Genomic DNA, 13,778 nt, shown 5'->3' with positions numbered 1-13,778 from the left:
GGACTCTCCTGAATCATGCTGATTATCGTGTGCAAGAAATAAGGCGAGCCTCCGGCGGCGAGAATGACAGCAAGCTTCTCGAGACCATGTAGCGGGATTGGCATCCTTAATGTGACTTAGAAAATACCTGTTCTTCACGGTCGTACGATCTTAAGAAATGGCGTGCTTGGTCGATGATAAGTAGAACGGGCGGCTCATGGTAATTGGTTTGGCTAATAAAGGCGAGAGTTCGGATAAACCTTCAAGCTTGAGCGGTCATATTCATCATCTCACCGGAATTTAGTAGCTCGCAGAATCTTGAAGAAGGGCAAGCTCGATCGGCCGTCCGGAGATGAATCGCGATAATCTTTATTATCCGTGGTGAGGCCAGAACTTCCTTAAGGTTTCGGGTGGCGGTATCCTGCGGTGCCTTCACCTTGCTGGTTCGCCTCGATGCCACGCTCGGTGAACGTATCGAGCGTCGCCTTTGGCTCGAGCGAGCCACGGGGTTCACTGACTCAGACGTTCGCGGCGTCAAAAGGTTTCTTATATCTGCGGATCGGTAGCTCAAGTGATTTAATGAGTATGTCATCTCATATACCTCTAAGTTCCGATCGCTTTGAACACCTTGTTCGTAGGCGATGCGTAGCTCGGCGTTCTTTAGTCCGAGCAGCATCACGTTATAGCGATGGTGCGTCTGGTAATGAAGCTAACTTTCTCTTGGTCTTGCGGCACTTGGTGATAACGATAAGCATCCGGCGTATGTCGGTTCACGCAAACGGATGAGTCCACCATTTGGTCGTCAAGGTGGCGGGTAAAAATCCTTGAGCACGCCTTGTTTAGGTCACGAGTCGTCGGACTCTCCATTTGTTCACGGACTTGGAGACTAGCACCATTTGCGAGCCGACTTGGCGTACCTCGCATATGTGGCCGGCCTTCAGGAGCTTCTCGACTTCCGCCCGTATGATGACGTTCTGCTCGGCACTATAGTCCCGCTTCCTTTGCTTGACGGGACGAGCGTCCGGCCGGACGTGTAGTTCGTGCTGCGCGACGCTTGGCGAGATTCCTGACAGCTCGTGCGTCGACCACGCGAAGACGCCGTGGTTTTGTTGGAGACATCTGGTCAGCTCCTCCTTCTGACTTGCCTCCAGGTCGGAGGCTATGAACGTCGTGGCCTCCGATCGGGCCGGGTGGATCTGTACCTCCTCCTTTTCTTCATAAGCAAAAGTAGGCGATTTTTCAGTTATAGCGTTTACCTCGATACGGGGGGCCTTCCGAGCAGACCTCGACTCGGCTCGCACCATCTCCACATAGCAGCGCCGTGCTGCCAACTGATCGCCTCTGACTTCTCTCACTTGGTTTTCCACGGGGAACTTGATCTTCTGATGGAAAGTTGAGACGACAGTCCGAAACTCGTTGAGGGTCGGTCGGCCCAAAATGACGTTGTACGCCGAGGGAGCGTCCACAATGATGAAGTTAGCGGTCTGTGTCCTCCAGAGTGGTTCTTCCCCAAGTGAAATGACCAACTTCATCTGACCGACTGGTTGAACCTCGTTACCAGTGAATCCGAACAAGGGTGTGGTCATTGGTAGTAGCTCCGCCCTGTCGATCTGGAGCTAGTCGAACGCCTTCTTGAAGATAATGTTGACCGAACTCCCTGTGTCAATCAAGATGCGATGAATAGTGTAGTTCGCTATTACCGCTCGGATGATGAGGGCGTCATCGTGCGGCACTTCGACTCCCTCGAGGTCGCCAGGACCAAAGCTGATCGCCGGCCCGCTCGCCTTCTCTTGCCTGCATCCCACAGCATGAATTTCCAGTCGTCGGACGTACGACTTGCGGGCTCGGTTGGAGTCACCACCTGTTGGTCCACCAGCGATGATATTGATTTCCCCCCGAGCGGTATTACTTCTATTTTCTTCCTCCCGAGCAAATGGTCTGACTCGGTCATGGGAGACTCGAGGGTTGGCCCTTGACTGGTGATATTGCTGCTGATGGTGGTGCTGCTCGGGTGAACGCCTAACTATTGGCCCCTCGGCGTGCTGATAATGAGCTCGCCTGTCCAGTGAAGGTGATCGGCGGCGATAGTTCCTCGGCTCTGGTTGGTTGACCGAGGGGAGACTCCGGCAGTCTCGAGTGTTATGAGTGGTTGATTGATGGATTTTGCAAAACATGGGCGTCCATACCCTGCCTTTTTGTTTAGGCCGCTCGGCCGCAATGTGCTGCACGGCGGGCGACCTGAAATCTTGAGGTGGCCTCATTCCCTCGGCACATGGTCCTCTCGACGGTTGCTGGTTAGTGTGTGTTCTCCGTTCGATTTGGGCTGAGAGCTCGCATGGCGCTTCCTTCTTTCGAGCCGTTTGCGCTTCCTCCACGTTAATATACTCACTTGCTTTTTTCAGCATGTGGTTGTAGTAGCGAGGCGACTTCCTGATGAGCGAGCGAAAGAAGTCCCCGTCGACTAAGCCTTGTGTAAAAACATGCATCATTGTCTCAGACGAGACCGCGGGGATGTCCATAGCTGCTTGGTTGAAGCGTTGGATGTAGGCTCGGAGAGTTTTTCTTGGCCCTTGCTTCATGGAAAAGAGGCTGACGCTGATCTTCTGATAACGTCGACTGCTGGCAAAGTGATGAAGGAATGTCGTTCGGAAATCTCTGAAGCTCTTAATGGATCCGTCCAGCAACCTTCGGAACCAGCGTTGTGCCGAACCGGACAATGTAGTGAGGAAGACTCTGCATTTGACTCCGTCGGTGTATTGATGAAGAGTAGCAGCATTATCGAACTTACCGAGATGGTCGTCCGGATCGGTTGTACCATTATATTCTCCGATAGATATGGGAGCGTAATGCTTTGGGAGAGGGTCTTGTAAGATCGCCTCGGAGAACTGGCGATTGACCCGCTCGGGGGATGACTCAGCACGCGGCGCCTTCCCCTTCCTGGCGTCCCGCACGGGCGCTTCATCGGACGATCCCTGGTTGGCTAGGGTCAGCTCCGACGGAGTCTGGAACAGTGCCCGATGGAACGGAATAGGGGCGGGCGGAGCGTCTCCTGGCGTGCCGGTCTGCTTAGTTGCTCCGGCCGATATTTGGGTGTCGCTCGGCCCTCCGATGCTGATGCGCCTGCTGCGCTGCCCGCTCGGCTTGGGCCTTCTGCTGTTGTTCGACCATCTTGCTGCTCGCGCTTGGATGAGTGCGTCGAGCTCCTCGGGAGAGCGTCACCATGAGTTGGCGTCCAGCTTCTTCCATCTTTTACGCTTGGCAGTGCGTTCCCGGCGGCGTCGGTTGATCTTGTCCGTGAGTCGATGGCGGGGCGCGGCTCTCTGCCTCGGGTGATCTCCTCGGTGGCGTGGACCTCAGGAACTGCAATAGGCGGGAAGGGGTTCCCGGTGGCGGCCCTCCGACGCTCAAGTCGAGAAACAGAGGCAGAATAGAGACTGTGGTTACAGTAGATGAAAAACATACCTCCGTCAAGTCCGGAGGTCTTTATATAGGACCCAGAAGAGCGCCAGCGCTTCGGCGTCGCGTTCCTCAGCATACCTCAGAATGGTTGTGTCGAGCGTGTCGGCGCCATCCATAACTATCAGCATATCTCCGCGGCGGTGAAACTTCCACCGTCACGATTCTCGATGCGGCCCGACGACCGTCGCTGTTTGTCGTGGCGGTCATCTCGAAGGACATCACTAGCTGCCCCTTTTTGTCCTCTTCTAAGTCTTTTGTCTCTTACTGGGCCGGACGGGATGCACGCGCGGCCTCCAGGGCGTTTGGGTGCGTATGCGCATCAGACCGGGCGAGAAGGCCGCTCGGTCAAATACTCGGACGGGAGTACGATCTAGTTGATCTGCGGTTCGGCCAAGCGGATCGGCCGCTCGGCCCGACGGTTCCTCTATAAGGGAGCTTGTGAACATCGGAAGCTCGACCCCAGGTCGAGCTATCACGCGCCGGCCCGGGATTTACTCCGGCCGGTCGGCCAAGCGACTTCCCCACCCCGCTCAGCCAGGACTTTGACTCTCCCGTGTCGTTGACCCCTTCCTATGTGGGCCCCCGATCCTTACCACCGGATCAGAAAGCATAATAAACAAGGAACCTGATTGAAGAGTCATACCCTTGTCTTTAGCGTCGTCGGTTTGATCTGTGGAAGAAGATGTAGTAAAAAGGAAGGTCTTCCAAGGGGCTTAGTGGATGACGGCGCCGAAAAATTTCTTGTCAATGGGGAACAAGAAACTAGGTCAAGATTTTTCTTAAACTCTTGGGGGCCTATCCTTTATATAGGAATACAATCCATTATCAGCCCATAGATAATAATGGATTGGACAAAAGGGTTCTACACATTGAACTCACATCCAATAACCCAAAACCCAATAACAACAAGTTAGATCACTTAACGGGTTTCGGTATCGCAACTCTCTTAAATCACATGTGAGTCAACATTAAGAGATATTAAATTCAACAACATATACAAAGGAAAATAACAGATAAAATAAGTATACACTGAAATACCACCTACGCCCACTAGCATAAATCCCCTCTATAACAAGAATAGATGGATGTTTCTGCACAAAAGTAAAAGAAATCTTAAGAAATTACTTTATGATGAAATGTATGTTTCTGCAACATTTTTATCAACAATGATGTAGGCATCTTGGACTAAATATTAAACGTACAATAGAAATCTTTTCAACTATTTTTTAGAAAAATAGCGACCATGTGCAAGTTAATTCTTCCTAGTTTGTTAATGCAACCCCTTGTCATTTTATGAAGTGCCTGAAAGCTAACATTTCAGATTTTATTGTGTCAACTATTTGTTTGAAAGTTGAAACAATAAGTAAAAACTAAAGGACAAAACAATGTAAAAATAGGACATTCAGAAGAAGTATAGTGGAAATAAGAGTACCAATTGAGTAGAACCAAGTTGTATTATGCCATATGGAAGCACAGGGACAATTACAATAGTCTGCCAAACAATAAAGTCATCAGAATTTAAGAATAACAAACAAAAATGTAAAACAAAAACTAAAGCTTTAGAACAAATGAGAAAAATAAGAAACAAAAAAGTTAAATATCTTACCTGCATGCCTGCTTCTATCTGACAGTTAATCTCAGCAAGGCCCTTGCAGAATGCAGTTAAATTAGTTAGGATGCCAAAAAAAAATGTTTAATGAAGGAGCACTTAGTCAAAATCTTAGAACCTTAGATGTTTTCAAATTTAATCAAAGCTAGATAAAGTAATTCATACGCAAAGGAAGGTGGAGATATAACATGAGAGCTTATTCATGGATCTCTAACTTCCCATCCAATTCATACACTGGCTTGTACAGTGAATAATCCAGTTATAGACATTCTAGCGAACAATGCTAATTGAATTGTTTGCATATGCTGGGAATCAGATAAATAATATCAAATAAATTGAGTATCTGGTTCAAATTTTCAAACGAAATTGATGGACCCTTTATCATTTCAACAGGAGAAGTTCCGGTAGCAATAGCTAGTGCTATCTTAATAGGTCTACATAATCCAACAAAAATTAAAAAAAAATAAAAATCCAATGAGTTTGAACTGTTCTGGATCAGCTACACGGATCTTATCCCACTATTGAACTCTATGTATGGCTATATTGTGGCAGATATCAGGATCTTTTGAGTCACTTCTACATCTTCAAAGAAAAACTTAAAAGATAAAAAGAGCAACAGGACGAGATGGTCATCACTTGTGGGTAGGGTTGGACAAGTAGCTGATAACTTAGCAAACTCAAGTGTCAACCAAATAAGGATCTATAAAAAGATATTGTGTTTTGGATGCTAAAGCAAGCAAGACAACCCATTTCAAACGACAATGCTCTCACATGTAAAATGTGCATCATGGAGATGATTAGGAGCTATAGATTAGTTCAACTATATGATAAGACATTAAGATATATACCTCAGATTCAGAACTAAATTTGTCTGTGTGGATCCACTTATATTTTCCTGATAGAGCAGCTTGTCCAATTAAACCGAAATAAATTTGATTAATTAAATTTAACAAGGAGTGAGAAGTCGGTGTCGCATACCAAAAAAATTAAAAGAGAAATGTAATATCAAGAATGGCGCATATGCACACACCCATCTCCGACGAGATGGACCTGAGATGCCAAAATCTTGTGAACCAGAGCGTGTGTTCCATCATGCTTCTCACAGCCTAGCTCTAAGCCGTCACTCTTGATACCCACATCTTCTTCCTTACGAAGGAAATTAGAGATCTTGAAGCTTGAGATATTGGGCTTCTTGTTGCAGTACCCATCTTGCCAGATCAAATGTCTGTAATTTCAGAAAAGGTTCCATGAACAACTGCCGGAACATGTATTTCGGACTTGAAAGAAATTCAAAAAATCACTGTATGTTGTCATATACATGCACAAACAAACACTATTCTCCTTCCTTAACCCACCTCTATGTTAGATTCAACTCATCATTAACTAACAGATTAACCTAAGTGGAACCATTTCCATATTTGCCAGGCTCAACAAAGGCAAGCTATGAAGCTAACAAACCCTATCACAGCCAAATCTTATCCGACGAAATATTACAAGTGAAAGCAATTGAGGCATGAATCTTACACTCGACGCTCGAAGACAACCGGCTTCCATATAACAGCGTAGGACCACCCTGACTCAAGGCACAGTCTCTTCAGCCCCTCTCTCAACGGCATCCCCATGAGGAACCGCACTCTGTTCTGAACCAAAAGAACCAAACTTTGCCGCAGCGGGAAAGTACCAAAACGGAGAGATGTCTAAGAAAGATCGAGTTAGGAAGCACAAACGCCAACGCTGCGGAAATACATAGATATTCCCAGCGTGCCTAACTGCCGCGGCAAGAGCCCCGCCCGGCCTGCATGGTCCTCACCCCGCCGCCCCTCTTCCTTCTGTTTCGCGCCGCCTTCCCCTCCTCCTCCTTTGCAGCGGGTCGCCAGCCACCCATCGACGAGCTTGGCCACCAGGGAGGCTTCGCGAGCTCCTCCTCGGAGCGAACGCCTTAAGAACAGAAATAAGGCGTTCCAGAGCCAACCTTCTTTAAAATTAAAGCGCAGCCTCTGTCAATCATTCTCTTCGAGGGCAAAACCGGAAACCCCTCGCAAATTATACTGCCCACTCAGCAACCGATAAATTTAAACAGATACCAAGTTTTCACTATTGGAAATTGCTCAACTCGGACCCACTCATTCTCCGCCAATCACAACACGGGTAGCGACAACATTAAGAAACAAACAATGAACATACGAGCCCTCATGCGAGCGCTCGCAGGCCTCATCTGTGCTTCATAGTTCCGCACTTTGGGCCTCGATGTTCACGTTAAATTACGAGGAAAGCCAGTCAGAGGAAGAAGGCAGTGAGGGACGGAGGCTTTTTAAAAGGCAAAGCATTTCTTTATCTCTGTATAATAAGCAATCATATAGTCTTTTAATGGTGGGGGTAAGGATGGGGCTTTCTTTTCAAAACGACGAAAGTGGGGGATCGAATGGCGTGTTCGTACTTAGTAGGAAGAGTAGAAGCAATGCTGACACACCTCGCCCAGTGCTTGTCACCTCCTTTTGCTTAAACTACTAAAAATTTCAGTAGTTCATGGCCCTTTCCAGGTTTCCTCTTCTCCTTCTGAAGTATGTTTCGATGTTGCTGCATTTGTTTGATTCCTTTTTTCACATGAAGTTTTCGTTGATGTGGTTGCATTTTGTACTGTGTTGCCAATTGATATTGCTGCCGATGGTGTCCATTTTTTATTTCAAACACAGATGTTTGTCCAATGAAGACAAGATGGTTGGCGGAATGCACAAGGACGCAGCTCATGCTACCAAAGTGAAAGTGATGAAATCATCTTCAACTTAGGAGTCTTTAGGGCTCATAATCTCATTCCTATAAAAGTGAAGGATATGATTCTTAAACATATCTAAATATGCATGATCTTGGAAGGGTAGAGTACTTGATTGCATTGGTGGCAATAAGCTAGCTATGAGTTCGACATCTGAAGGGTGTTAACAACTTAATCATCATGATGTGGATGTCAAGGATGACTAATCTAATCCTAGTGCCTTTGTGGAGTGCTTCAAGAAACATGAAAATTGTGTAAAAGGAAAGAGGCAACTAAAAGACATATCGGTATGAGAATCTTGACTTTGGGAGGCGATATGAATCTAGTCCTTTGTTACTCAATCTAAGGCCCACTAATTTCGGGAGGTGATGCAATCACGAGAAAGGCAAGTAAATGGTTGAGGATGGGTCACACCAATGATAATTGTGGATCCCACTTTCATTTTAGATGACTCAGTAAAGTCCCAGACAATTGTGCTTGATGATGTCAATTGGCATGCACTTTGTTTTGTTTGGAACTAAACCATTATATATATATATATAGAGAGAGAGAGAGAGAGAGAGTGAGAGAGAGAGAGAGAAGAGGGGTATTTGTTATACATCTATTCAGTCTATACTCCTAAGCGATCTTCACAAGTTTAAATACTCAGAGTCATGACGCCCCAATTCATCTTTGGGAGTTCGAACGCCTAGGGTGACTTCAGACACTCGGACCTGTGAGAGGTGTCTAGAAGTGTACACCTAATAGATGTGCAGATAATATATATATATATATAGAGTGAGAGAGAGAGAGAGAAGAGGGGTATTTGTTATACATCTATCCAGTCTATACTCCTAAGCGATCTTCACAAGTTTAAATACTCAGAGTCATGACGCCCCAATTCATCTTTGGGAGTTCGAACGCCTAGGGTGACTTCAGACACTCGGACCTGTGAGAGGTGTCTAGAAGTGTACACCTAATAGATGTGCAGATAATATATATATATATATATATATATATATATATATATATATATAAAGAGAAAAAGATTTGTTATGCTCGACTAAGTGAGGCAGGGTGCCCGAAGTATTTCAGGGCACCCTGATTGAGTGCATGCCCAGATGATTTTCGGACGTCCCGTCTTACACAGTCATGCAATAGTGTTGCTCACACAACACATATATCCCATAAGATAACAGAATATTTATATATAATATGGCAAAATATTGTTGGGAGGTCTTAAATTAGATTTTGCATCCATTATATTTTATCTACTTCTAGATTGTAAACTATGGACCACTGCAAGTGTGGCGTGTAGAGTTGGTGGAGGTTCAAACAGCAGTTCACATATGGCCCAAAGAAAATAGTTAAATCAAAATTATGGTAAGATAAAAGATTGGAGAATTGTCTCTTTCATCTGTTATTTTTCACCATATTTTTTTAGACTAGTTTTTTATTGTTTCACTAATCAGACTAAGAATTTTTTGCTTCTGCAACTCATATCCTGCTAATTAGGATTATCAGAAACAATTCTGGTGTCTTTCCCCATCAAATTTGCTTTCTTCCTGTTGCTCATTATATCAGAATTCGTGGACAAGCTAATACAAACTCCTACAGTGAAATGTGAGACTGGGAGTATGGTAGTAGATGTGAGATATATAATGATAAGTAGATAGCTCTGTGAAATTTGGAATGGCATGGGGAAACTCTAATGGATGAGAATATTTCTTGATGATTTCTGAAACAGAGTAGCTATTTTGCAGCAGTAGCCAGTACTTACTGATGGAAGCAGCATTTATTTGGATGGGAAAAGGAATTGTCTTGTGAAACCTTACCAGTACTTGATCTATAGAACAAGCTATAAGACTAAAATAAGATATTTTATCTCTACTCATTCAGGGACCATAAAGCTGCAAGTCAAGCTGCAACAACTGGTAGAAAGCTTGAGGTAGGTGTTGGTGGGCCTAAGCAAGAGTGAGTTTGAAGGCATTTCTTAGTTTAGTTTAAGAAATAGAATTAGATTGATAATTGTCTTGATTTATAGATGTGTAGAAAAATAATTAAGCAATAGAAGAGAATTAATATTCACAAAGATAAAAATAACTCTTAAACTGATTGGCATAGTTCAGTTGGCCGCTTTGATCAACTCATTCCGCCTACTCTATCAAACCAACTCAATCGGTTCAGTCAATTTGTTCGGTTTATTTAGCACGGTCGGTCCACGCGATTAGTTTGGCCTGTCAATTTGCTTGGTCCTTTTCAAGCAGCAAGACGGAAGAGGTGTAGTGGCTGATCCACCTCCTAAGTGCACTAAGAAATCTCAAATGGAAACATCAAGCACATAATTATTGCTAGTGTGACTGCTGCTGCTACACTGATCGTCAACAGAAGTGGAATGTTGGATGGAAGGCATTTATTCTCGTCCACAGTTCATAGTTCTTCCACCTACCATGAGAGCATGTAATTATCTTAGTTTTGTCTTTTGATGATGCTAATTAGTCTAGTTGCAAAGAGTTTTAAAAGTTACTATTAGTCTAGATTTAATTGAAAAGCTATTTAAAAGAAGGCTTTGAATGTATTGCAAAGATGGGCATCTTGCAACATTGTGCAAAACAAGGTGATACAATTTTCTTTTCTTTTACACATAAAAACTGAACCAATATTGATAGAACCATCATTGTTGCATACATCTGTTAATCTGTCCAGAGAAATCTGTCATGGCATTCATCTCTCTGAGTCCCATTTGATGATCTAAGTACTGATCTGTGGCTATCATTCCTGCACTGGTCCCCTTCTCTGCATTGCTGAACAGTGCTCACAAAATGGGACCATCTTTTCTCTCACCATGCCTAAACTTGTTTCTTATGGGGATCTGAATTGAGTGTTTTTTTCCCATTTCCGCATTGATATTTTCATCTTTTGGTGAGCCAATTGTTGTTTAGGCCATTGAGATGTAGATTTTGGGCTTGGCCCTTGTGCATGTGAGCATCATTCAATGTAGGAAGAAAAGGACTTAAAGAAAGATAATGCTCCAATTCATGATCATATATAAATTATCTAACAAAATACAAGTCATATCAAATCTTAGAATATCCATCCATCCATCCATCTTATGCAGCATTCTGAGTAGTTAAGATGCCCCTCTTTTTCCGCTAAACCTTTATATAAATACACATGATAAAGTTATTTTAGGTCAACGTGTGGAATTTTTGCCTCTCAATCAATCAATCCCATGTGCGATCATCTCTCTACCAACACCTTGAAACTTGCATGCCTTCCTGCAATTAGCAACTACAAGGAAGTTTCATACTAAATTAACTCATCACAGAATTCCCAAATACTAAAATATATTTAACAGGTACTATGAGCTTGCAAATCAAGCCTGGTCTCTTCCTTGTTAGTCTTTTTCTATATGCATATAGAATATCAGGAATGTACCAAGGAGTTGACATTGATATAATCATAATTTGATCCTTGCTTCCTTATTCTTTGATTAGTTGGAGAACTTAATTACTTCAACTGGGACAAGTTTGAGAAGTAAATGGTGGAGGAGAGAATTGATGAAAAGAAATGTCAATCAGTGCTTACTTATATGTAGTATTATGATTTTTTTTTAAAAAAATTATTTATGATGTACATTTATTTACTAAAAAAATAAAAACTCCATCTCACACATATTCTCATTCAATTCCCTCACATAAACAGAATCCCTCTTTATAAGCTCTCGCTCATTCCTTCCATTTTCCACACACTTAACCTGATCCTCCTCCTCTTCCTCCCCCAATTAATTCCAATTAATCTCTCTCATTACGACCGACGCCAGCATGGGCGTCGGCTGCGACCACCACCACCACCACGACTTCTGCGACTACCTCCTCATCAAATGCTACTCCATCCTCTGCTGCGGCTGCCGCAGCGACGACTGCTGCGACTGCTGCGAGGAGCGCCACCGCAGGCTGATCATCGCGGCGCGGATCGTCGGCGGCATTCTCTTCCTGGTCGGCCTGACCATCCTCATCGTCTGGCTGGTGCTGCGCCCCACCAAACCCACCTTCTACCTCCGCGACGCCACCGTCTTCCAGTTCAACCTCTCCCTCTCCGACAACCTCCTCGCCACCGTCGCGCAGGCCACCGTCGCATCCCATAACTCTAACGGCCGGATCGGCGTCTACTACGACCGCCTCGACGTCTTCGCCACCTACCAGGTCCCCCTACTTAATTCCCGCTTCATGGTTAATTAACGTTGTTAACTTGCTTTTCGATTCCAGGACCAGCAAATTACGGTGGCCACCGCCATCCCGCCCTTCTACCAAGGCCACGAAGACAACAATGTCTGGTCGCCGTACCTCGTCGGCACCTCCGTACCGGTGGCGCCGTACCTCTGCAGCGCCCTTCAGCAGGACGAGACTGCCGGCCTCCTCTTGCTCTACGTCAAGATGGACGGCCGCATTCGATGGAAGGTCGGGTCCTGGACCTCCCGCCACTACCGCCTCGAGGTCTCCTGCCCCGCCTTCTTCTCCTTCACGGACTCCTCCGCCGGCGTCCCCGTTCTCCGGTTCCTCCACGGCACTTCTTGCAGCGCTAGTGTTTGATGGGTGAATTAATGCCAATCCGATGCAATTTAATATCGTTAATGAAAATCAGATTAATTAAAAAAGGAAGTTTAATTTCTTTCTAATTCGTGTAAGTTTACAATTTGATATATATTTGAAATGGAAAAAATGTTTTTGATACAAGTTTGAGATGACGAACACCTCCCGTTTAATATATAGTAAATGGAATATATTGACATTGTTCTTCATTACGTAAATTAATAAGTAAATGAAGTGCATCTGTCACTTGGGCATCACATGGTGATCGAGGAGTTGGTTGACCATTTACTTTGCGTGGACATCGATTTCACCTTCTTCATATGATTATTCTCGGTATAATATAAGATAGAACCAACGAGGACTTTGAGGTTTCAGTTTGGTCTACCTGTTAATAGATATGTTCGTGAATAGTCTGTACTCCGTAGTGACCTTGACTTGTTAACAATTTGATACGGCGATGGAAAAAGGCCCATCAAATCAAAGATGGGTCAAAGCGGAAATGAACAACTAGGGTAGAGGTCAAAGTTACAAATAGATGATCAACAAGTCAAGCAAAGTCAATCAAACAGAATAACAGGACTGAACGGACGGCCTGCCCGATCCGATTGGACAAGCAAGCCCGGACAATATGCTCAGCCCCTAAAAACCTGCAAAGGAACGATGAAGATAATATGAAAATCTCCAGACCATCGGCGCAGCCGATTGGACAATATGTCCATTCGGATGAAAATCAATCCTCCGGCAATAGGACAGTTGAGTAAAGAGAGATTGCTATGATTAGTACGATCGAGCGTGAGTGTCCCGGTTGGCCTATAGCAGGATCCATCTATGTATCTCATCGTACCTTCTTGGATGTTTGTGTCACTGACAACAGAGTATGTCTAGCAGACAAATCGTACTTTAGAAGCTTCCAGTCTGTTATATCAGGATTTGTATGTTCACTTAAGGAAAGATATCAGAAATACTTTTTAACTTGTCTTTTCCTAAGATACTTTGGAAAATGTACGCACAATTTGAGATATGTACGCAGACACTATAATAGCACTAGAAAAGAAAGTTCCTATCTATAAACGAAGGTATATCCAATTTTGTGATTCTATACGCTCTTTGTTATTACATTTTCATTACTCCCCACTTTATTAAAAATTAATTTGAACGTCGAAGGGTCAACACCAGAAACTCTTTTCCAATCTGACACGAACACCTCTTGTGTTATAGAATCACATAGAATATTCACTTCATCTATCTTCAAGTGGTATCTCTAACTTACCATCTTCTCTCTCTTTTCGGATAAGAGCATAATTCATATGTTCACGGAAACTGCACTTGCTTCGATTCCATACCGTTCAAACTTAAATTTCAGGTTTGTGGGGCTCAACGGCCCACGTTT

At 44.4% G+C, this 13,778-nt stretch overlaps 2 protein-coding genes and 1 pseudogene across 2 annotated transcripts; 1 reads left to right on the top strand and 2 right to left on the bottom strand.

Annotated features, from left to right (window-relative positions):
* The window catches only part of LOC122033532, a 28,549-nt pseudogene extending 22,536 nt beyond the window's left edge, over positions 1–6,013 (bottom strand).
* An 11-nt stretch (positions 6,014–6,024) lies between these two features.
* On the bottom strand, positions 6,025–7,053 carry LOC122033533. Its single transcript, XM_042592578.1, has 2 exons — positions 6,572–7,053; positions 6,025–6,272 (listed from the first exon to the last, which is right to left on the bottom strand). The coding sequence occupies exons 1-2, from the start codon at positions 6,667–6,669 to the stop codon at positions 6,053–6,055; spliced, it is 318 nt and encodes a 105-aa protein (XP_042448512.1). The 5' UTR covers positions 6,670–7,053; the 3' UTR covers positions 6,025–6,052.
* A 3,606-nt stretch (positions 7,054–10,659) lies between these two features.
* LOC122034757 (NDR1/HIN1-like protein 1) lies at positions 10,660–12,526 on the top strand. The gene is made up of 2 exons (XM_042594097.1): positions 10,660–12,001; positions 12,065–12,526. The coding sequence occupies exons 1-2, from the start codon at positions 11,621–11,623 to the stop codon at positions 12,386–12,388; spliced, it is 705 nt and encodes a 234-aa protein (XP_042450031.1). The 5' UTR covers positions 10,660–11,620; the 3' UTR covers positions 12,389–12,526.
* The last annotated feature ends 1,252 nt before the right edge of the window (positions 12,527–13,778 follow it).

Source organism: Zingiber officinale, chromosome 11B, assembly GCF_018446385.1.
Source record: "Zingiber officinale cultivar Zhangliang chromosome 11B, Zo_v1.1, whole genome shotgun sequence".
NCBI classification, from domain to species: Eukaryota; Viridiplantae; Streptophyta; class Magnoliopsida; order Zingiberales; family Zingiberaceae; genus Zingiber; species Zingiber officinale.
Note: the sequence above shows the minus strand (reverse complement) of the source record. Positions and strands in the feature narration are given on the sequence as shown.